At 38.2% G+C, this 23,995-nt stretch overlaps 1 protein-coding gene across 6 annotated transcripts in view; it reads right to left on the reverse strand.

Moving 5' to 3' along the window:
* The window catches only part of ADGRG6 (adhesion G protein-coupled receptor G6), a 134,970-nt gene that overhangs the window by 15,610 nt on the left and 95,365 nt on the right, over positions 1-23,995 (reverse strand). For all 6 annotated transcript variants that reach the window (XM_079148990.1, XM_079148991.1, XM_079148993.1 and 3 more), the window contains 11 exons: positions 22,215-22,279; positions 21,375-21,582; positions 20,281-20,452; positions 18,841-18,981; positions 16,216-16,335; positions 14,581-14,626; positions 13,477-13,583; positions 9,742-9,869; positions 8,562-8,830; positions 7,187-7,283; positions 4,802-5,085 (listed from right to left, as the gene is read on the reverse strand). In XM_079148990.1, the coding sequence (XP_079005116.1) occupies positions 4,802-5,085; positions 7,187-7,283; positions 8,562-8,830; positions 9,742-9,869; positions 13,477-13,583; positions 14,581-14,626; positions 16,216-16,335; positions 18,841-18,981; positions 20,281-20,452; positions 21,375-21,582; positions 22,215-22,279 (1,637 nt within the window). The remainder of the gene's footprint in view (positions 1-4,801; positions 5,086-7,186; positions 7,284-8,561; positions 8,831-9,741; positions 9,870-13,476; positions 13,584-14,580; positions 14,627-16,215; positions 16,336-18,840; positions 18,982-20,280; positions 20,453-21,374; positions 21,583-22,214; positions 22,280-23,995) is intronic.

Below are 23,995 nucleotides of genomic sequence, written 5' to 3' on the forward strand. Positions count from 1 at the left end.
ATAAAAGGGAGAAACATCCTTTTCCTTAGGTAACCACTTTTCAGACTTGGAAAGAGGACAGTAAAATCACAGATGTTATATGAAAGTGTTTTGGAAACCACCATGCACTATACAAATACACATTGTTTTTGCTACTCTGGGTCTCTTAACATCATCAAAATAATTAGTGGCAAACATTATCTCTGCGTAGATGGATAATATCCCTGGGTATCCTCTAGAGCAGCTTCTACTTGAAGAACTATATGTTTTATCTTTTATGCGCTCAGATATTCTGGTTGCACCTGAGCTATTAATACTGTTTTCCATTTCTGGAATCGATGGCCAACCTCTTGGTATGGAGCTAGACTTTATATCCTGATGAACCTGTCATGTAAGTTAAACCTCCCTACATACTGGAGAAGCCTAGTCAAATTGCTAATGTTAAATACTTTTGCACAGTTGATGAACTCAAGGTACAGTGTGAGATATGAGTTCATCACCTGTGTAACAAGGAGCTGTGGTTCAAGCTGTATCTCAGGGCAAGAGCTCAGTCCTGTAAATGCACTGATGATACAGCCAAGAGACAGATGGCCAGCAGGCCACTGGCCAAGAACTTCTTAGCAACCAGGGAACTGCCTTTATTTCTTTAAGAAGAATTACTGAAGTATAATTCAATGTTCTCAGACATGAAAATTATGATCTACTTATGTCAAATATTTGTCCTTTTGCACAACTATTTGTGTACAATTTTCTGAAGGAGTATTCCTTAGAAAAAATTCAAAATTTTAACACAAGGATCTGTCAGTTTTAATCTGGGAATGATCCAAATAGCAAAAGTAGGTAGGTATATAACTCCATTGTGTTAAGAGAATTATTTATCTATTAGGAAAAAAGGAACTAAATGATTATTACATAAATTGAGTGAAGTAGGTAAAATAAAAATAACAAAATAATATACCATGGAAAATTAGAAAATAAATATTTTGTTTCAGCTTTGGTTCAGTTAATGACTTCATTTGCTTATTAAAATAAATAAAATTTTAGTGGTGCCCCAGATTATAGTAATTTTCTGATATTCATTTTGTGTGATTTTTGGTAATCATGTTATGTGACTGGGCTGAAAGTGTATATAGAGATAAGAAATATGTACGAAGGGCTGGGTTTGTAGCTCAGTGGTAGAGTGCTTGCCTCACACATGTGAGGCACTGGGTTCGATCCCCAGCACCACATAAAAATAAATAAATAAAGATATTGTGTTCATCTACAACTAAAAAAAAAAATGTTAAAAAAATAAATACATATGAAACTAAAAAAAAAGTACTCTACTAAAATTAAACATAAAAATAAAACATGTAAGTTTAATAAACTATACAAAGTTATGCGAGTGCTCATATAATTATACATGTATATGTGTTTGTACACACAAATGTATCTAAATATAAGAATTCTGAAAGATAAAATGGATTGTAAAACATGTTCAAACAAATTTTTGAAGAGATATATCTGCAAAGAAACCTATCAAAAGCCACTCCGCTGACAGATGAGCCCAGGGTCACAGTGGACCCAGCTGTAACCCCGAGCCCCACCAGTCAATGTGTGGTACCCACACAGCATTCATAATAAGGACCCTGCTGAATTTTAGATTCTTAGCCACGCACTGTGTCTGACAGAGATTAATATTTGTTCAGTATAGTTTTTGTTTTCAGAATACTGAGGCACATTCTAAATCTTTAGCTATTATGGAGTCTTACAATGTTAGGCATCCATTATCTATAATATTACGTTAACAAGACCCTCCCCCCCCACAAGGTGCTGTGGTGCACACCTATAATCCCAGCAACTCAGGAGGTCGAGGTAGGAGGATCCCAAGTTAGAGACCAGCCTTAGCAATTTAGTGAGACCCTGTCTAAAAATAAAAATAAAAAAAAAGAGTAGGGGTTCACTCAATGATGGAAAACCCCTAGGTTCAATCCCCACTACCAAAAAAAACAAAAACAAAAACAGACAACACCTTCCCCTAATCATTCCAGGAAAATTACGAGTTTACTTTAACAGTCAAACCAATGTTAAGTGTTCTATAGGGACGTACTTTCTAAATTTCTCTTGACTGTTCACCTCTCTCCATCCTACCACAAGTCTAAAATATTGGGCCACCTTATGGGGGACCACAGCAAGAACCTTTCTCTGCTGTTCCTATACATGCTATTGGAGTGTTCTCCCCGAGTCTCTGCATTATATCCAGCCCCATCTCTACATAAATGCACCTCCGATCATGCCATGTCAAATGCTCCACAGCTTTCAGAGACCTCCCACCGCTCTTGAGAAGAGTCCTCTGCTTGGAATATTCTTTGCCCCACTTCCACTTCTACCTTTGCTCTAGTTAATTCCTAATGATCCTTCACATTTCAGCTTAGACATTGTGTCTTCTGTCATAAAAAGCTACAAGGTGCTTTTTATATAGCAATGCATTTGATTAGCATGTGTCACACTAAAGTCATGGAAGCTCCATGCGGCAAAGGTAACAAGTAAAATGTCTGATAAAACAAAAAGGATCAGACAGAAAGGCAATAGACATAGTTTGCCCAAATTCTATCTGAGTTAATCTTAAATCTTATAGACGCTTAGTTGCTTAGTTGTTTCTTTCTTCTTTTTTTTTTTTTTTTTTTCCTGGTACTTGGGATTGAACCCAGAGGTATTTTATCACAGTCACATTCCCAGCCTTTTTTATTTTTTTATTTTGAGACAAAGTCTTGCTATGTTGCTTAGGGCCTTACTAAGTTGCTGAGGCTGGCCTCAATTTTGTAGCCTTCCTGCTTCAGCCTCCCAAGTTGAGTTGCTGAGATTACAGGCGTGAGCCACCATGTCTGGCAGTTTCTTTAGGCTGTCTAAGGGCTAGGGATGCAGCTCAGTGGGTTTGATCCCCAGCACCCCAAAACAACACCATCAACAAAAACTCAACTGCGTAGCTCCTACATGCTTCTTTCAATAAAGCACAGACCCCTGACAACTAAGCCTCTCGGGGAAGAATGACTCACTAATAAAAACCATTAAGGAAGTTTCCATAGCATCCCAAGAAGTTTTCGTACCGCCTGGCTGGTAAGAAGTTGTTGGGAGACTCATGTGCTCTGTGTCACTGCCTTTAAATTTATATTTCCCTCTTAGGAGGTGTTTTTAATATCACTGGATATGCAGAAATCTGTTCTGAATTTATATAATTTAAAATCAGTCTTAAAAGTCGGTGATTTATGAAGAACCCTGACTTGATGATGGTTTACAACATTTTTCCCTCCTGACAGGAGACCCATGCTGAGAAAAATAAAACATCCCAGTTCTCACTGATGGAAACAGAGCTGCACAGACAACTGCAGCTGCCGGAGGCTGCTGACACGGCCAGGAAATTCTAAAAGCAACACCAAGGTGGAGCTGGCCGGTCCCTGGGCCTTTCATGTATAATCCTGAAATGGAAAACCGTGGAATTTTTCATGTCAATGGATGCCTCTGTCAATATTTATTTAGGTACTTTTGTGGTGTATATTATAGAAGAGATTATTTTTAAATGGAGGAATAATCACATCATAGGAGATCCCAATGGAGATGTACCCATCTGCTACATACTCAGTTTCCAGTTTTTGGAGATGCCTTTGAGCTTATTATATTATTTACTGATGATAACAAGCCTGTGTATTTCTTCCATTATGGGACAGTGAACTTGACTAAAGTTTGCTGGACTAATTATTGTATATTTATGCCAGAGGCGTCTCAGGCTAGATTTACAGGCCCAGGTTTCTCCGTCTTTCCTCTAGCAATCTTTTTGACAATCATCGAGAACCTACTTTGCAACTATCTTTTTTTTCAGCTCATGAGCTAGTAGAGGACCTAGGAAGACAAGCAGTGAATAATACTCTCCTGTAGATAAGTTAGAATTTCCTCAGGATATACCTACAGGGAACACCCATCCAATTTCTTTGGGGTGTTGAACTCATAGGGTTTCTGACCTGGGAAATTTTGACAAACACACAAGGCATATCTGATATCTCAAATTAATGTAATTTAATTAAAAATAATTTGTATTCACTTAATCTTAAAAGTTAAAATACATGATAGACTGTATTCGGGTATAATATTGTAGAATCAGAAGTCTGAAGGAAGCCATGTGTTTCTGTATAGAGGTGGCCATTGGCAAATGTTTGTTACATTGAACTAACTGTGGGCTGGGGATGTAGCTCAGTGGTAGAATGCTTGCCTGGCACGCTCTAAGCCCTGGGTTCAACCACCACTATCGCCATCCTCCTGCACAAAAAAGTGAACTATTTGTCATATCTCATGAAAAGACACAGAGTTTCTGAATTAGAGTTGGTATGTATTTTGAAATCCAAGGAGCCAAGGACTCAAGTGTGAAATGATTCTGCCCCCTACATAGAGTCTAAACGTCTATCTGATCACACACTGTAAACCAACACAGGACAAGGTTCCATCAAGAGCAACAAAACTCAGCCCAATGTACAGAAGATAAAAGGCATTGGTGCCCTTTAGATTTGCCATTGGGTGCTCAGCTAGATACCTCCCTGCTCCATAGTCGTTCATGCATTAGCATATGTTTATTGAGCACCTACTACAGATCAGGCATTGCTACAGGTGCTTGGAATGCATCATTAATAATAATAATAAAAAAAGCAAACTGACATTTAACTTATCCATTCCAGACCTTTTTAGTACCTAACCTGTGCCTATACTTATGCTAAATAGTGACAAAAGAAAATCCAAAATGGAAGCTGTTTATAAATATAAGAAAGCAGAACTGTTCAGGTACCATGTATCTTACCTTGTAATGAGTTGAAGATGGAGAAGAGGTACATGAAAGGTATATTTAAAGGTCCCCAGGCAAAGAAAGCGAAACCCCAGGTCATTCCCAGCAGGAAGGTCAGGCTGACCACGCTGCGCAGGTTCCTGAACACCTCCTCTCTCACGGTCCGGTTGCTTCTTTTGCCATTTCTCCCACAGATCTGCACCATTACCACAATGAACATGGCAACATTGAGGAAAAACACGACTCCAAAATACCCAGCACAGGTCACATAAAATACCACTGGGTCCTGAATCCAACAGCTGAGAGAAGCAAAAGAAATGAGAAAGGAAAAGAGATTTATTACCATGGCCTGTTTACTCACGTTTTCTCTTGGCTTAGCCGGGATGACTAAAGACTTCTCTCTTAAACACCTTTGGGAAGTCATTTCACTTCCCAGGCCCTCAGTTTCTCCTTTGATCTTTTCATAGACAGCTTTTTGTTTGGTTTTGGATGGCCACCATTTTAATGTCTAATTATTTAAGTCAACATTAAAACAAAAACAAAGTGGCTTCTTGAATTCTGATTTGGTATTTGAATACTCTTGGCTGGCTCACCCCAAACCAGGCTGGAACTTTCCTCTAGGGTGCTTTGTACTCTAAGACTGAGAACTATAAGCACTCATTTTTGCTCTTCTTTCTTGTTAAGGGGCATCCCTGTGATGTTGTTCTGTAAAATAATATGGAACTAGAAGTCTGCTGAGGGAGTCTGGGGAGAGCTTCTCTTGATAGATTCGACTGGCCAGGCCCTTCTTTATTTTTTCTGTTTAAACATGAAAGGGAGCTATGCAATTGCAGCAGTCATCTCTGGTCCTTAAGAGAGAGGCCCAGGGAGCTGTAAAGTTGTTGGACCCGCATCTGTAGACACAAACTTAGTGTCACTGAGTGCCACTTCCATGTTTATCATGTGACATTAATTCTTTCTTATTTAAGTCACAACGAAGTATAGATTCATTCCAGCAAAATAATTCCTATCAGCATTAGGCTAGTTGAGACAACACCTTACAGAATTTTGAGATTCTTACACGGACATTTCTCATGCACAATTATAAAGCTTACATCAATTATAAAATCTTCTTATTCAGATGAAGAAGGATATACTATATACTTATCACTCAAAATGATATATAGATTAGAAAATGAAATGAATTTTTTAAAACTACTTGTGTAAAGTATTCTGTAGGCAAAGTTGACATGTATTACAATGTGAAGATGCTCAAGTACCTGGTTTATGCTATGGAAATTCTTAGGTAGAGCTGAATGAATGATTTTTAATGTAACTGAGTTTATTTTGGACTTCAAGTATAAACGGTCACCATTTTGGAGTGATCACACTGGAATATAACCTCCACAGAGGCAAAAGCTGTCTTGAACATCTTTGGTTCCTAGAACCTAATGGGATTCCTGGCATATAGTAAATGCCCAATAAATGAGAATTGTTGATCACACAGCAAATTACTAAATGGCACTTTAAAGTCCTATAAGGACTGGCTAATAGACTTTCTAAGTTCCTTTATTTGGAACTTACTGAGTTCTACGTTTAACATATTTTATTAAGGTCCTGAATAGCACTACTTATCCCTGATGCTATCTTTCCTTTACACATAGAAGTCCTTCTAACCCTAGAATTTCCCACCTGGGTCCAACATTCCCCCTAGTTCCTGTTGGGTCTTTTGGGTGTTATTTTAGAAACATGAAAGAAGGGAAGAGGGTGAGGGAAGGGTGCATGGGAGACCACCAACAGGACGCAGCAGAGTGACCCATGCAGGACATGTGCACAGACAGGTGGCCCCATAGACCTCGCAGGAGAAAGCTCTGCTCGCTCAGCACCCATCTGATCCACCGACATGGAGCAGCGCCCTGTGACTGATAAGATACGGGAGCTCGCCGCTCAACCCGAACACTAGAAAGACCTGAAGATCAGCGAGCTCATCGTCTGAAGGAAATGCTCCCAGTTAGTCAAGAATTCCCTCATTTCTCCATTTCTACACAGCGCTCACATTGGCACTGAGTCATTCACTGGGAGACACTGCTACTGACCTCTCCTGAAGGTGGGTGTGGGGCTGAGGGGTCGGGAGCACTGTGGACTCTTCTCAAACAGAGTGGATCTTCAAGGCGAGGAGGTAGTATCCTGAACGATCTCCCCCCAGGGCAGAGCATCAGGCTGGCATAGAAAGGCTGCTCCCCCAGGTCAGGGCGTTCAAAGGAACCCTTCTGTGGCATAGCAGAGACCTCGACAAAGTGACGCAAACGAACTAAGCCCTTTAAGATGAGAGCCTCTTAAAATGGCAGGGGAACTTACACTAAGCTTAGGAAACAGGACTCTGTCCCTCCCAAGTACGTTCCCCAAGCTCCTATTACTTACAACTCATCCCCTTGCTCTTTCCCGTAGCTGTCTTTTCCATAGACTTCATTTTGTCTTTTGCTTGCGAGAACAACTGACACCACCAAGGCAGGTACACCTGTTATAAAAAGACAGGAGCTTGATTTTTAAGATGGACAATGGCAAGGAAGGAGAACAAAGAAATGCCCCCAATGGCATACAAACTTCTTCTTAGAACTGGCAACTTGGTTAGACTTAACCCCAAAAGCCCTCCTGAGAATGGAGCAGCCAACTCATTAGCAAAAATTAAAGTTCTGTATGCTCAGCTCACTCACTGGAGGTCTCAAACCTGGTTCTACGGAACCCGGCATGAGCAAACGTGGTTTCATTAAGGAGCCCTCAGTAGGCCATGAAAGTTCAGCAGGGACAACAAAGGCAGCTAATTTCCCCCTTTTTATATAAAGCAATGTCTTTAGGAAAACTGGTGGCAGGGGTGAGGCTGAAACATGGGTATAAAATCTTTATGGTCTTCTCTTTTCTCTCCAGAGAATCAATAGCATACTTGTGTCTATATTTACCGGGGAAATGTATGCTGCTCCAATTCCCTGATATAAGTTTTTAATTGCCTAAGGGGGTGCAGAACATCTTGAGAATGTCTCATACTTCTATATTGTCATTTGAAAAGGATTTTTGAGAAAGTTTGAAAAGGCCTGGCCCAATAATACAACCCAGAAAAAGAGTCAGACAAGACAATTCCAAACAGACAAACACAACCAGTTAATGTCTGACTGAGGATTCATGCTAAAAAGTTCAAGGCAAAAATTCTGTAACTCTTCGGGCTGCACATACAAGAATCCTCTGGTTTCTTGTGTCTAGGGATGAGTACAGTGAGGAATCTCAGCTGGCCTTTATATCAGGAGGTATAATGGAAATGTGTCCTGGTTGGCCAGCTGCTGCTTCAGACTTGGGTGGGCTGGCTCTGGGCTCAGGAAATGAGTTTGTGGTGAGTCAAGAGCTAAGGCTTCTCATGAATCCAGGGGCGCTTAACCACGGAACCACTTCATTGAGCCACATCACCAGCCCTTTTCTTTTTGTATCTTATTTAAAGACAGAGTCTCGCTGAGTTGCTTAGGGCCGTGCTAAATCACTGAGGCTGTCTTTGAACTCATGATCTTCCTGCCTCAGCCTCCCGAGCTGCTGGGATAACAGGCGTGCACCACTGTGCCCAGCCTATTGAAGAGTTTTTAAAGACAGTTCTGAGGATTCCTTCCTTTAGGTATGTAGCTCTAATCCACGTAACTCACAAAGCTGGAGTTTCTCTCAACAGTACTATTCTGTAGAGATAAGGATTTTCCTATGAGAACTGGGCAATTTTCACAAGAGAAAGAACAAAGTCAAAACATTTTAGGTGGCTTACCCCAGCCAATGATGCAGAATTTAAGAATATACCGTCGAATGTAAGTGTTGAATACTTTAACTAAAGCAATGTACATGTGAATGGCTTCCAGCCCCATCCAGGTGAAGGTTGCCAGAAGGAAGAAGTGAAGGAGGGCAGCCACTGCGATGCAGAGTCCCCCCATGCCAAAGGAGGTGACCCAGCCGTCCAGGAGGAAGACCAGGTTCAGGAACAGCAGGGCTGTGCTCAGGTTCATCAGGATCTTGGAGGGATAATCCCTTCGCAGTTTTCTAAATCAGGAGGAAAATACACATATGCAAACTCGTATCATAAATAATTTTTAAATTTATGTTTCCATTAGGGCATTATAGTTTTCAGTCATTGTGGAGTTCATTCTAGCATATTTATGAATGCATATTACATAATTTGCTTCATTTCAACCCCAGAACTACTGTTTCCCTTCCCTCCTCCCTCCCCTAATCCCCCCTCCCTCTCCTCTGTTGGTTTTTCTTCTATTAATTTATTATTTTTTAAGCCCAGGGGTAACTTCATATCTTCTGTAGCTGAGTAATAGGTTAAGAAGCCCCATCTCTACAACATGGTTCCATTATGCAGAGGGCTAAAGATGCTTATGAGTATTTGGCAGCTTATAAAAACTTTTTGAAGAGTAATTTTATTTCAAAACTGTTTCCAATTGTTCACAAAATTCCCAACTGGCTTTCACATATCTTTTTTTTTTTTTTTTTAATCCAGGAAAAATTCTAGTATAAGACATTTTTATTAAAAAAAAAACAATTCCCCTAAATTTTTTTCAAGTTTCAAAATTTTTAATGAGTTAAAGATCCCCCTTTTTTAAAAAGAAATTCCTGTTTCAGGGCTGAGGCAAATATTCTCTTCTTTTACAAATATTTTCATCTGTATAATGTAGAAAGTAAAAGGTACTTTTTACATTGTTTATTTACTTAAATGTTAATCATCTCTAACATACTTGAATCCTTATTTTAAACAGTACAGTAATTATAAATTAAGATTCTGTAGCTGGAAAATTCATGATGTATGATACTAGGAGAAACCTGAATGTGAAAACCGAACCACCCGACATGATTCACAAAGTGTATAATTGTTTTCAAGAGCCAAAGCAATTTTCTCTTTCACATTTGGAACAGTTAGCCCTGGGCTTGGCAGAGAAATAAATACTTACTCAAAAGCGACATATGTCAGGAGAGTGGCTGCTGAAAAGATAGCAGATATTCCACAGCCGATGTAGGTGATAAAAGTAAGAACCTTGGTGTTTCTCGCATCTATCTGGGAGGCGCTTCTTGGAAGGTCCTGCACAAGACATGGGAAGCAGTGTAAGAATTCCTCTTCCACTAGAGTATTGTTCTATGCCACTAAAAGAACTCTGCTAACTTCAGAGAAGTGGTTCAGGGGCTAAAAACAATGGACATCAATGCTGAAATTGCCATCTGTTGCATTCTTGTGGATCACGTTATTGTCCAAAGCAGGTTGCATGTTGTTTTCTATCATTACTTTCTTACCCAAGCTCCCTGAATTCCAGCTTAAGGTGAAGAGTGAAACTACAGCTCCCCCAACTGAGACTGTAGAGAAGGTAGCTGCCATGCATAATAAGTTATTTGACCCATTTATAATATTTACAGGACAGGGGCCATGAGTACAAACGGAGGCCACGGTGGCCTATGTGGCCAGACCTTTTGACCTTTAGATTCCTCGCTGGGTTGGAAGTGCTCAGCCAGGGGACAGCCAGAGGTGGCGGTGGTAGCTATGAAGGTGTGGCTCTAAGGTTGGTGTTGAGGCTTCTAATTGTGGTCATTTTCAAGTTTGGTGTGCAGAAGTTGTGGTGGTTTATTTATTTATTTTTCATAAATGAGAAGCCACTGTGGGGTTTGGGGTCACAGCTTTTTCCATTCCTATAGACCTGAAAGGATGCAATTTAAAGTATTCAGGTTGTTGTGGAGTGGACATATTCTTTCAGATTAGCACACCTTCAAGCATTTTGCTGTGAAGCATTAATTTCACTGCACTGAGGCAGACCTACAAAGTCTAGGCCCGGTAGGAAAATCTGTTTTTTTCTTCCTTAAATAGGGGGAATGAAATAGGGATAAATCTTAAGATCAACTACTCAAATCCTGGTTGGAGGAGAAAGTCACTTCCATCATGCAGACATTCAAACATTCAACATTCTTAGAGAAGGGATTTATTGAACATCCCAGTTTAAACTTTTAGGTGTTATGACAAAAATTATTTCTTTCTCTATGTTATTTCTCTTTAATATTTGCCAAGTGTCAAGAAATCTGCCCCTGGGCTAGGGTTGCAGCTCAGTGGTAGAACGCTTACCTAGCACACGTGAGGTACTGAGTTTGATCCTCAGCACCACATTAAAAAAATAAATAAATAAAAAGGTATTATGTCCTTGTACAACTTAAAATATTTTTTTTAAAGAAAGAAATCAGTTCATTGCACAGACCTTGAGATACTGGTATTTGGATGTGTGCTAAAATGAAAAAAAAAATCTTGAGAGTCAATTCCAGGTATGACTGATGCTGTAAGGAACAGGTACAGTGCCTTTATGATATCAAGAAATGCACAAAGTGAAGCCCCAGTAGAAGCAGGGGCTCAGAGTCAGAGGGGCCCTTTCCAATCTTACTAACTCAGGAATTCCTCAAACCCTGGGGCACATGGGATTCTATGGTACAGTACCACTTGACTTTGGACAGGCTACTTCACCACAGTCCAGTCATTGCAGGACTTCCTAGGCCAGAGAACTGAATGTGTCCCTACCTCTTAAAAAAACAAAAAAACGAAAAAACCTCTATTACCATCTAGATAAGGCAATCAACTTACAAACCTCAAATAAACCAGAATTTAAAATAAAAATCAAATAATGCTTTTCACTGATCCCCATTTACACACAATTCTCATGCTGTTTGGAACTTTTACAGAATGGAAATATTATCCTTCTGAACTACCCAACATGAAAATACACTAATGTTTAAACTATGAAAGACAGTTTTACTACAGAGAAATGTAGTAGAGGTCATTAAACCCCTCACACATTTGTAGATTGGAAGATATAATTCTGGGCGAATGTGTCATGGGAAAAATTTAGACTCAGAAAATCTATGCAAATGAATAAAGAGTCTGTAAATCAAGAAACACTCTTAACAAAGTCTTGGTGGTCTGGATGAGATGAAAGGATATGAACACATTGCCAGAAAAGATAAATTTTGGAAAGATTTCCTTAACATCAGTTTATAATCCTATAGAAGCAGCCAAGGTTAAAAAAAATGGAAAGATAATAGTAAAAATGCACATCTCCATATAGATGTAAAATTAACTGTTTAATCAGATGGCAACAGAAAAACTAATGTGAAATTATAAACTCATAATAAAATTTAAATAATATATGAAGGTACTGGCCATTCAGAATAATGTGTGACCAAAATCTGACTGCATATGAACCACCTCTGAATAGTCACTTTTGTTACTATTATTGATTTAACTAATATTAGACTTAATACACACATTTATGTTCACACACATACCTGGTTAAAATATTTAAATGAATTAAGCTAAAGCTTGTATACCTGAATGAATAATTGTTCAAAAGCAGTAGTTTCTGAAAACTTCCCATTTTCACTTTTAAAGAAAAAGGAATATGGAAGGAAATGTAATTTTATTTCTAGATTGTTTAGGGAAAAAATTATTCATTTTCATGCTCTGGTAATAAAGAAAAAATATTTGTATTTTGAGAACCTTAAAAAGTTACTTTCTGTGATTTGCCACCTTTTTCAATGATTTGCTCTCATCCCTCAGAGCACTAATGTCCTGGGTTGTCAGGAAAATTACAATTTGCAGAGTTGCCATATGACATCGGCCATTTGCATAGGCCAAGTAGATTCATGAGCCAAAGGCTACATCCCACAGTTCCTCACCACTTCCTCCCCGTCCCCACAGGAAGAAGGGCCTAAGATTTAAAGGAGAGGAATAAACACAACCTCACAACCTCATGTCTGTGATTTCAATTGGAAAAGCTACCATCTCCTATTTAAAATCAAATGTGGTTGGTTCCTTCACAGAAACCATACAGAAACAATGGCTGGGATAATCTGGATGGTGGTCTGGATTCTGAAAGTGTTTGCAAAAACACCAGTGTATCAGATAAAAGGGAAAATCCAGGTCCAAGGGTAAATTCAAATAGGTCCTTGGACATGGGTGGGTCTTGAAAAATGTGTGGGATGAAAAAGCCACATTGATGTGCTTCAACTTTTGTTTAAAATTGTTGAGCAGGCTGGCCAACGAGATAAAAAAGAAAGAAAAACAAAACAAAACAGGGCAATGGGAAAAGTGGAAGGAAGAAAAGAAGAAAAGGAGGATATGAAGGCCTGAGAGAGAGAGAAACGCCATGGCCGCGGTTTCTTGCAGGACTGAGGCCTCCATTTAACACGAGTCACTAATCTGTCCTGAGGGGCTGCAGTCTCCAGGAGGGAGGTCCCCTGGCACAGAACCTGGTACAAAGTGACAGACTGAGTCATAACATAAGAAAAGTTTTGATCAAATAATTCACAGTTCTCTTCCAACATTGTCAACTTTCCCTCCCTCTTTTCCTGTCTCCCCATTTCCAAGACTCTATTTCTCTCTTAATGGGGATTTTCTTATTTCTGGGATTATTTATCAATACTGTAAAAACAAAACAAAACAAAACAAAACAAAAAAAAACAGGTAAAGTTCTGTAATATTTTTAACATGTGATCTCTATTAATTCGATTTTTCTTTAAGAATTAAGATTCTAGGGTATAGATGGACACTATCAGGAAAAAAATTTCCCAAACACAAAATCTAAAATGATAGACTCAAAAAGAGTAGTAGGCTGTCTGAAATCACATGATGTCAAAATGGGCTTAGAAACCTCCCTCACCATCAGGACTCCGAAGTGTGTGAAGTGGTTACACAGGCAGATGGTCTCGCTTGCATCGGAATCTCTGTGTGCAACACACCCTGATGTATTCCATCCTCCAAGACTTTCTGTGGGAGGAATCAACAAAGAGGGTGAGCGCAACAGCATCATCTCTATAAGGGATGGGGTGACTTTCAGGCATCTGCCTCAGTCTCGTCTGCCTGACGGAGTTTTATCTGGGCAGTGAGTGAAAGTCATAAAGTTACCAACACATAAAATAATCCTGGATCCTGGACTCACAGGAGGCTAGTGCTGAGCAGGCAGTTAGAGACAACCTTGTTAGTGGTTCTATGGAAACTATGTTTCACTGAGCTGTGTTCTATTGGAGTGTCTCAGGGGTTCTGCAAATGTTTGATACAAGTTTAATTGTAACATGATTGAAAATAAAATTTCTATAAAGAGTGCTCCTTTTCAAATGGGCTACATGTTAATGAACTTTCTGGAGACCAATACTTTTCCTGAGGATCAGACAAAGAAGGTATGCTTTCTTAGAGTATGTGATTAGGAGTCACGCATGGTGATGACTTATTACACATGGTCTGAGTGCATCCTTTCTGATTTTACTAGTATAATATGTAGTATGAACAACTCATATGATCAAAATATTAGATCCATTTAGTTGAATAGTATGTAAAGATATAAGGTAATATTTAACAAATGTATATGAGTAATCAGGGTCTCCAAACTGTGCAATCAACCACAAAACTGTCCAGCTATAATAAGGATTGTCCAAAAAAAAAAAAAAAAAAAAAAAAAAAAAAAAAAAGAGGTTTTAGCCACTTTGGGGCACTCTGATTGAAATCAAAGAGTTGTTTCATTAAAAAAAAAAAAAAAAATAGACTCCAAGTATGCCCAATTCTTCCCGTAGTGACTAAAAAGTTACAGAAATTAGAATTGACTTCCTAAAATAAACTAAATATAAACTAAAATTTGCAGTTCACTTGCTCTTACACTTATATTGTGACTCACTGTGGTTTGGAGTGAAATTAAAGGAGATGGAGGTGTCCAGTGGTGTTTAATATTTGTTGTTATCTATATTAAGACAACCAGTATTTTAACACTTACTGTTTTTGTTCAAATCCCAGAAGGCACAGATGGGATGATGCACTTCCTATATTAACACAAGAATAATCATGTAAAATTATGTTTAAAATAACTTAAAAAGCACATGACTGAAATGTGGCAAAAGAAGAAAATGACAAAGGGTTCACAAACAAATTGATCAGCGTGAGAAATGCCAACACAACCTGAAAACATGAGCAATCAAGCGGGGATAGTCTCTCAGAATGGAGGCCCCAAGGGAAAATCAACTATGACCTTATATAATTATGGGGAATCACATTACCCATTTTTTTCTGTAGATTACTAAATGACCATCATCAAATATTGAATTCGCTGACATTCCTAGCATCTAGCAAACCTCTTTATACTATAATTTCATGTCTTCAAAATTCCCCTTAATGTCTGGGTATATGCAGAAACAAATTGAAAGCAGCAACTCAAAGAGATATTTGTACATCCATGCTCAAAGCAACTTTATTCACAATAACCAAAAAGTAGAAGCAACCCAAATGCCCACTGATAGATGAATGGATAAATGAAATCTGATCTATACATATAATGGAATATTATCTGGCCCTAAAAAGGAAAAGAAATTCTGAAATACGCTGCTATATGTCTATATTGTTTATACGCTGCTATATTGAAGACATTCTGCTAACTGAAATAATCTACTTGTTGTCCCAAAGGACAAATACTATGAGGTACTTAGATCTAAAGTTGAGCAGAGGTTACCAGAGGTTCTTGCAAGGGGAGAATAGGGAGTTAATGTTGAACAGGAATGGAGTTTCAGTTGAAGATGGGAAAGTTCTAGAGATGGGTGGTGCAATATGAATACACTTAATGCTGCTAAACTGCACATTTAATAATGATAAAATAATGATAAAATCTTGTCAAGTATGTTTCACTACAGTTTTTTAAAAAATCCTCCTTATGGAGAAAGGGGCTGAAAAACAAATAGGCCCCAGGGAAGGAGGAGGAGGTCTCCAAGGACTCTCCAAGGATTCTGGGATGACTTACCTCCAGTTCTTAGCCCTTATCCATCTGCTCACTTCCTGCCTGCCTAATAAATGGCAGGATCATCACTGGGGTCCCCTATCAAAGTGAGAAACCTGTTCCAAGGCCACTGGGGACAGTAGGAACCCCCATCTGACTGTACCAAATAAACAGATGACAGATCAGTGAGGCAAGAGAAGTAACATCTGCCAAGATCTCAAGCCACTGCAGACCCCTGAAGAATAAGCCTTCCCTTCTCTTGCCCCTTGATGGTCCCAGTTGCAGCCTCCTTTTACTTTAAAAATACAGACACAACCAAATCCTCCAATGGTGGAATGGTGCAATGTGTTGGCTCAGTTTATTTGAAGCAGTGTGTGTCCTTTTTTCAGAACAGTTGTCCTTTCCTTCGCTCTCATTCTTTCTGGCTCCTGAGTCCTAGGTGAGACTAATTCCCAGCCCATGCCCCAAGCTGATGACATGCTCAGGGATTGCAGAGCACTGCCTGACTGGTGGCCTCCCTTCTGGAACACTGATCTCCACCCTCAGAAAGAGTGCCACTTACTTTGTGTCACGTAGAAGGGAAAGGCCCCACAAGTCTCTGAAATAGTGTGCACTGCTCATTTGCAATGGGTCGCCTCTTTTTACCTGAGTTCTTGTGTGTTTGATTTTAATTTGAACGGGATCCTTCAGATCCTGGATAGTAATGTTTCCAATACTGCACGCCATCACGTAGCTCACTAAGGTTTTCCTTTGGGGTCCTACATCCTTTGAAAAGAAAAAAAAAAATAAATAAATAAATCGCGTGCCTTAGTCAGAAGCACACACTTTTATTTTGCTTTTCTGCTCCAAAATAAGCAAACCGTCAGCAATTTTTACACTTAAGATCTTCAACTCTAGAGCATCCTGTTTATAACAGAGAATTGCTGGCTTTCCTGAAGGAGCCACGCTACTTCCCTTATTATAATAAATACATCAAGGGGGTAGTAAAGCCAGTATAACAGGCAGGGTTCATAAAACTCCATTCGTGATCGTGGTAACTGATGTCAGCCAGTTCATATCTGAAACAATGCAAACCCATAAATAATATCAACCCATGAAAAACTGTGAGACAATTAGATCATTTCCCTACTCTAGAAAACAGATGAAGTTGTTTTCCTTTAGTATGAAGGAAATATGGTGTGAAAAATAAAAAGCAACTCATTTTTCACCTTTATGCCAAGAGCCTGGCATGTTTCCTAACCTACACTAGAGGTAGTTGTGCTGCATGCAAGTTCCATGCAGAACTTCCACCTTCTTCTGTGCTGCCTGCATGCCAGCACCTGCAGACTCCACTGCAGTGATAAGGTGGCCAGGAAACCAAGTCAGGAACGTGTCCTGCAAAATGACTCAGACCAGCAGGTTGTCACTGCAGCAAGTTCTGCTTTATTTCGTCCCCTTGTGTTTCTTGTCAAGTCTCCTAAATTTCTCTCCACACCACAGCTCATAAATCAGTTGTTTTGGAATAACTGTAAAATGTCATAAATTCCAAATAAAACTCAGCATCCAAAATAGAGGTTTTTATTAATTTTATATGGTTATCACTATCAAAATGCTGGCTATGGTTGGTGATACCAGACTTCTATCGAAAATACATACAGATATATGTATGTATGTATGTATACATACACATATATACATATATATATATCTTGCCTGTTATATTAGCATATATATACATATATCTATATATCTTGCCTATTATGCTTATATGTATGTATGTATCTACATATATATATACTTATATCTTGCCTATCATGTTAGTAGAGTACTATGGAACTTACAGTATTTCATTCTGCTGATAATTTATTTAAAAAAACAAAAATATGCTTAATAACAACTTTGATAGGGAGATGCCAAATGAGAAGGAAAAATGAGGGGAGGACTCAAAATAAAATAGTGACAGATCCTTCTCACTCTAGGAGTTCTCCCAAAGTACTCCTATGAACCAGACCCACTTCTCTGTATCATGCACATTTTTTTTTTTTTTTTTTTTTTTTTTTGTACAGGGGATTGAACCCGGGGGGCACTGCTTAACCACTAAGCCACATCTCTAGCCCTATTTTTTATTTTTTTTAGAGGCAGGGTCTTGCTGAGTTGCTTAGCGCCCTGCCATTGTTGAGGCTGGCTTTGAACTCATGATCCTCTTGCCTCCGCCTCCTGAGCCACTGGGACTACAGGCGTTCGCTCCTGAGTTCAGCATCACTCACATTTTGTGATATCTCCTGCATATTTTAAAATTGTTTTTTAAAGGTGACATCACTATAAGTCTCAAATGACAGTAATTTTAATAAATGCAGTTGCATGTGTCTGTAGCTATAGAATCCTCAGGTAAATTGGGTTTTTAATAAGTTATATTTATCAAAATTTCAAAAGTTTTATAAACCCTGTTCCAAAAATGTTCACAGATGAAATTTTAAATTTTTGGAACTGTTTACTAACAATGATTCCATGGCACTCTTTTTTCTTTATCTATAACCTACCTGACCATTCCTCTATGTGCGATGTATAGGGCAGATCTATTAAAAACAATTCTGTCCTTGAGACATGATTTTCTCTCACACAGGTTACACTGCTTGACATACACTGGTATCCTGAATGTAATAGATAAGTCTTAAGACAGGGCTCAGTGAAACTGCTGTAGATGGGCTGTACTCAAAGGCAACCAGAGGTCACCAGCATTTGCTGGCAGTGGACCTTCTAGTATCTAGAACTGAAGCCAATAAAAATGATAATATGTGCTCAGCACAATGCCACCCTACTCTGCGGATGTGTGAAGGCCAAAGGTCTCTTGAAATACTAATGGGAAAACTGATTAAAGCCAAGAATGCTGCTCATTATATAAACAGTGCTTCCTGCTGAATTGAAAAAAAAAAATCCTTTCCTTTGGTGTACAATTTCTTTAATTCTGAAGGCCTAGAGGACTGAGGAATGTAAAATATTTAACAAAGGGAATAATAAATAGTAGCTTCTTTAGTACCTCAATTTTTAATCCTATTTGCAAGTCTTAGCCTAATTATTTGAAATTTTAAAAATTGGAATAAACATATTCTATTAATAAGCATATTATTTTCTGAAATAAAATCTTTAAATAATTATATTAAAAACTTCTGTTGTTAGAAATCAGATTAATTTTTCTCTGATATATCTGAAAGAAATATGAACTTTTATTTTTGCCTTTAAACAAAGAAACTTCATTTGCAAAGGAAAAATAATTATTTAATGAATGCTTACCTGGAAAAGTCCAGTTTTGTTGAAGAAAGTAAACTGTGCTCTTCTAACTAATACGGAATCTTCTTGACTTAAATTTTCAAGTAAGTTTGGAGGCAAAATGACTGAAGCCAATGGATCCACTTGTCCACTCTCAAAATCCATCTGTCACACACACATATTGATGGAGTGAAGACAATGACAGTAATGAAAAATCACTCCACTCGCTGAGCAAGGACAGGCAACTGCAAATACCCACTCAGCTAGAGTCGGGGCTTCCTGGACCTCCACAGCAGCCTCTGCAACTCCTGGGTAAACCCCCCAGGTGAGCCAGAGTCTCCTTCAAGGTGTGCATTACCAGATAGAGGAGAGAACACATTGACTCTAAGGAAACCTGAAATCTACAAATTGTTCAATATTGACATGTATGAGAATTAGCTCTAGCATATCAGATCTTGAGTTGTTCTCAAAACACTTAGTGAAAAACACTGAGGTTAACCTGTGGGATTACAGAGAATGAATTATCTGTCAAGAGGCCATAGCTGAAGTTTTCTGAACATTCTCAATATCATTTTTCCTGAAGCCATAGCTCAGGCCATAGAGCACTTTCTGACTTGAGTTTTTATTCAGTGTGAAAACAGACTTGCCCAAAGAGCCCTAGTCCAAAGGTCTTCCTTCTACCCTGGCTCCAGACTTTTTTCTATTTTTAGTGTGGTCTATCTCTACATCTAGCAATTATTATGCTCCATGTAGACACTTTGCCAGGTCAAGAACTCTGCTGCATTCATTCTGTTTGCCCTTTTGTCTAGCGTTTCTGGGCACATAGGAGGCACTTAGAATTACTTGCTTAAGTGTGACTTTAACATGTCCAAGAGCTCTCCATTAATCTGGCCCCAGCTCGCTTGTTCAGCCTCAGTGTCACCCACTATTTCCAGACTCTTCTGTCATTGTTTCTTGAAGTGTGATCCTCAGGCCAGCAGCACTGGTACTACCCAGGAACTTGCTATAAAGTATAAATTTCAGGGTCTGATCCAGGACCTATTCAATCAGAAGCTCTAAGGTGAAGATGTAGCAACTGGTTTTAAGAGTTCTCCAGGAGATTCTAATGCTCAGTTTAAGAATCACTGGTAAAGAGGATTCCACTTTTGGGTCCTTAATAGACCCGTTTCTTCTCATTGAATTGACTCTTAGTGCCCCAATATGGCAACCACAATTTGTGCTTTCATATCTGGCTCCATGACACTTGTTAAAGATGGTAACCTCTTATCATTCAGGCTATGAAAGGACACCTTCTACCTGCTTCCACAAGACCTGTAGCTGATGATAGAATTAAACTTAGCCGATGCTCCGACCTGCTTGCCACCTCTTGGGCCAACATGTCCTTAAAGTAGCAACGTTAAAGTTCAACAAGCTTGTATCTGTCTAAAAAATCAATTAAAATTCGAGAAAACATTGGTTTATTACCTGGAAATATGATTCATTATTACTTGGAAGACCAATGCTAAAATTTGAAATTGCATTCGTCTCTGGGTTCAGGGATGATACTCCAAGAGCCAAATTCCGAGTTGCAATATTCACATGCGGGGTGCTATTTAGGTCTATCTTAAAGGCCAATTCATCAATTGTTTTTAAAGCTCTAAAGAAATGACAATGATATCACTATTAATTAACACAATGTTTTAAGTACCTGAACACATATGTCTGGCTGCATGGCAAAATACAAACCACATAAAATGATCTTAAATTTTCTGATATTACCTTAAACATCCACAAAATCACCCCAAACCACAATAATATCAGTTAAAACACAGAATCACAGTGACAGATGCATCCTCAATAGACATATCTGCTTTAAGGGAAATCAACGGAATTATCCTGAACAATTATTGTCTTTAGTTTATCTTGGCCTCTGTTGGCTTACAAGAAAAAGACCCTTGCTACTTTATAACTTAGAAAAAATCAAAGGAAACAATATGGTGTCAAAGTATTTGTAATTTAGTATTGTGAAGATAAATTAAGTTAGATAATTCCTTTCAATGAATGTAAAAGTTTCATCAAAGAAATGTGGTTGAAAAAAAGGGAACAGAAAAAACTAAATGGCTTCATATTAACATATTAAGTGAAATTATTGGACACAAACTGGGTTAAATAAAAATAGGTACATTTTCACCCACCCTCGCCATTTCCACTTCAGAAGACAACAATCACAAAGCTGTGGCAGTTTATGCACAGTTCACAGGACAGAGGACTTACTGTGACCAAGCCATATACCTCAGATAACTAAACTTTTACGGTTTTTCAAATGAATAAATGATACATTGATTTACACATATTACTTGATGACAATTCTAATCATTTTGTAAATTATCTCTCTCAAGGGAAAAAAAAAAGAGAGAACTTTGAAGTTCCCTTTGTGAATGACCTTGGGAACTGTCTATGCATCTTTGAGAGATTTGAATTATGAGGTCAGGGCAAAAAGTATTAAGGTAAAATATTATATAACAACACATGTATTCAATACATTTCATTCTTCAGGGAAAAAAAATAGAGGTACTTACTCAGAAGAAGACTCAAGCAAGTCACTATCTGAACTGCTTAAGATATTAGAAAATATATTCATTAGAGTCGAGCCGAGTGTTATATCAATGTTTTCTTCTTGATTCACAATTCTTTTGACCTGTTCTACAATGCTCGTAATATTGGCTGAGGTTAAGTTCTGGCCATCGGAGGTTAAATTTAAAATCTGATTAGCCACTTCATTTGCCCCTAGGAGGGGAAAGAAAGACAAAGAAACAACACAGAGGGTTTTACTGCACATTTTAAGCATCTCCAGGGATCTGAAGCATGGTGTGATATTTCACTTTAGAGTTGAAGCAGGAAAACAGGGTCCCTGTGTGCACTCCCTTATCGTTATCTTCACAGGATAACAATATTTATACACAGACTAGCTAACTTCTCTCCTTAGTACGACACAATGACACAGAAAATGCTGAAGGAATAGTGTTCACACATTGTTCTAAAAGAAATGCTCTGGAATCTCTGAATAAGTACATGTTTTGCTGTTTGGCAATAATACAAAACTACAAAACATTGATAGGAATTGTGTGTGTGTGTGTGTGTGTTTTATTTACACGTGTATATGAATATATATATGTACATATATATATTTAATTCTTCTCTAAAACTTCCTTACTGTTTTAATCTCTTATAGAATGAATAGAACATAAAGTTAGAATGAGAGAAGCAAGTATTTTCTACCTGAAGAACAATCATTTGCCTAACTTTTAATATTAAAATATTAAAACAGTAGCACACAGAAGAACATATCTGAAGAGGGTGAAAGCCACAAAGCATAAGGTCAGTTCATTCTGGGAACTGAATAGAAGTTGTTCACTTACTTGAACAGTTGGATAAATCCAGGGGCCCCCAGTAGGCTAATGATGTGTTGGAAGAATTGCGATAACTATGAAACAACAACAACAAAAAAAGATATTCAAATATTTGACATAAATGAGATGATAGTTGATGATATCAGTTAATAAACTTTAGAATTTGTTTTGATATCTAGGTAAGTTCATCTCAAAATAAAGCTGCAATATGTTGAAATAAAGTGCATACTAAAAATCCTTCCTGGAAGAAATGAGTAGACTACATCACAGAATCAAAATACTAGAAATAAGAATCAAAGGATTATTTCAATAGATGCAGAAAAAGCATTTGATTAATACAGCACCCCTTCATTCTCAAAACGCTAGAAAAAGTAGGGATAGTAGGAACACTCCTCAACATTGTAAAGGCTGTCTATGCTAAGCTCACAGCCAATATTATTCTAAATGGAGAAAAACTGAAAGTATTCCCCCTAAAAACTAGAACAAGGCAGGGATGCCCTCTTTCACCACTTCTATTCAGCATTGTCCTTGAAACTCTAGCCAGAACAATTAGACAGACCAAAGAAATTAAAGGGATATGAATAGGAAAAGAACTCAAACTATACCTATTTGCCAATGACATGATTCTATATTTAGAGGAACAGAAAAATTCCACCAGAAAACTTCTAGAACTCATAAATGAATTCAGTAAAGTAGCAGGATATAAAATCAATGTTCACAAATCTAAAACATTTTTATTCATAAGTGATTAATCCTCTGAAAGAGAATTTAGGATAACCACCCCATTCACAATAGCCTCAAAAAAATAAAATAAAATACTTGGGAATCAATCTAACAAAAGTGGTGAAAGATCTCTATAATGAGAACTACAGAACATTAAAGAAAGAAATTGAAGAAGATCTGAGAAGATGTAAAGATCTCCCATGCTCTTGGATAGGCAGAATTAATATTGTCAAAATGGCCATACTACCTAAAGTGCTATAGAGTTTCAATGCAATTCCAGTTAAAATCCCAATGATGTACTCACAGAAATAGAGCAAGCAATCATGAAATTCATTTGGAAGAATAAGAGATCCAGAATAGTTAAAGAAATCCTTAGCAGGAAGAGTGAAGCAGGGGGTATTGCAATACCAGAACTTCAACTATACCACAGAGCAATAGTAACAAAAATGGCATGGTATTGGCACCAAAATAGACAGGTAGATCAGTGGTACAGAATAGAGGACACAGAGACAAACCCAAATAAATACAGCTTTCTCATACTAGACAAAGGTGCCAAAAATACACAATAGAGAAGAGACAGCCTGTTCAACAAATTGTGCTGGGAAAACTGGAAATCCATACGCAGAAAAATGAAACTAAACCCCTATCTCTCACCCTGCACAAAACTCAACTCAAAATGGATCAAGGACCTTAGAATCAGACCAGAAACCTGTAACTTAAGGAAGAAAAGGTAGGTCCAAATCTTCATCATGTTGGTTTAGGACCAGAGTTCCTTAACATGACTACCAACACTCAAGAAATAAAAGTAGGAATCAATAATTGGGATAGATTTAAACTAAAAAGCTTTTTATCAGCAAAGGAAACTATCAGCAATGTGAACAGAGAGCCTGTTCACAGAGAGCCTGGGAGAAAATCTTTGACACACATACTTCAGACAGAGCACTAATTACCAGAATATATAAAGAACTCAAAAAACTTTACACCAAGAATACAAATAAGCCTTGGGCTGGGGAGATAGCTCAGTCAGTAGAGTGCTTGCCTTGCAAACCAAAGCCCTGGGTTCCATC

The sequence above is a fragment of the Sciurus vulgaris genome (genome assembly GCF_902686455.1).
Source record: "Sciurus vulgaris genome assembly, chromosome: 7".
NCBI lineage: Eukaryota > Metazoa > Chordata > Mammalia > Rodentia > Sciuridae > Sciurus > Sciurus vulgaris.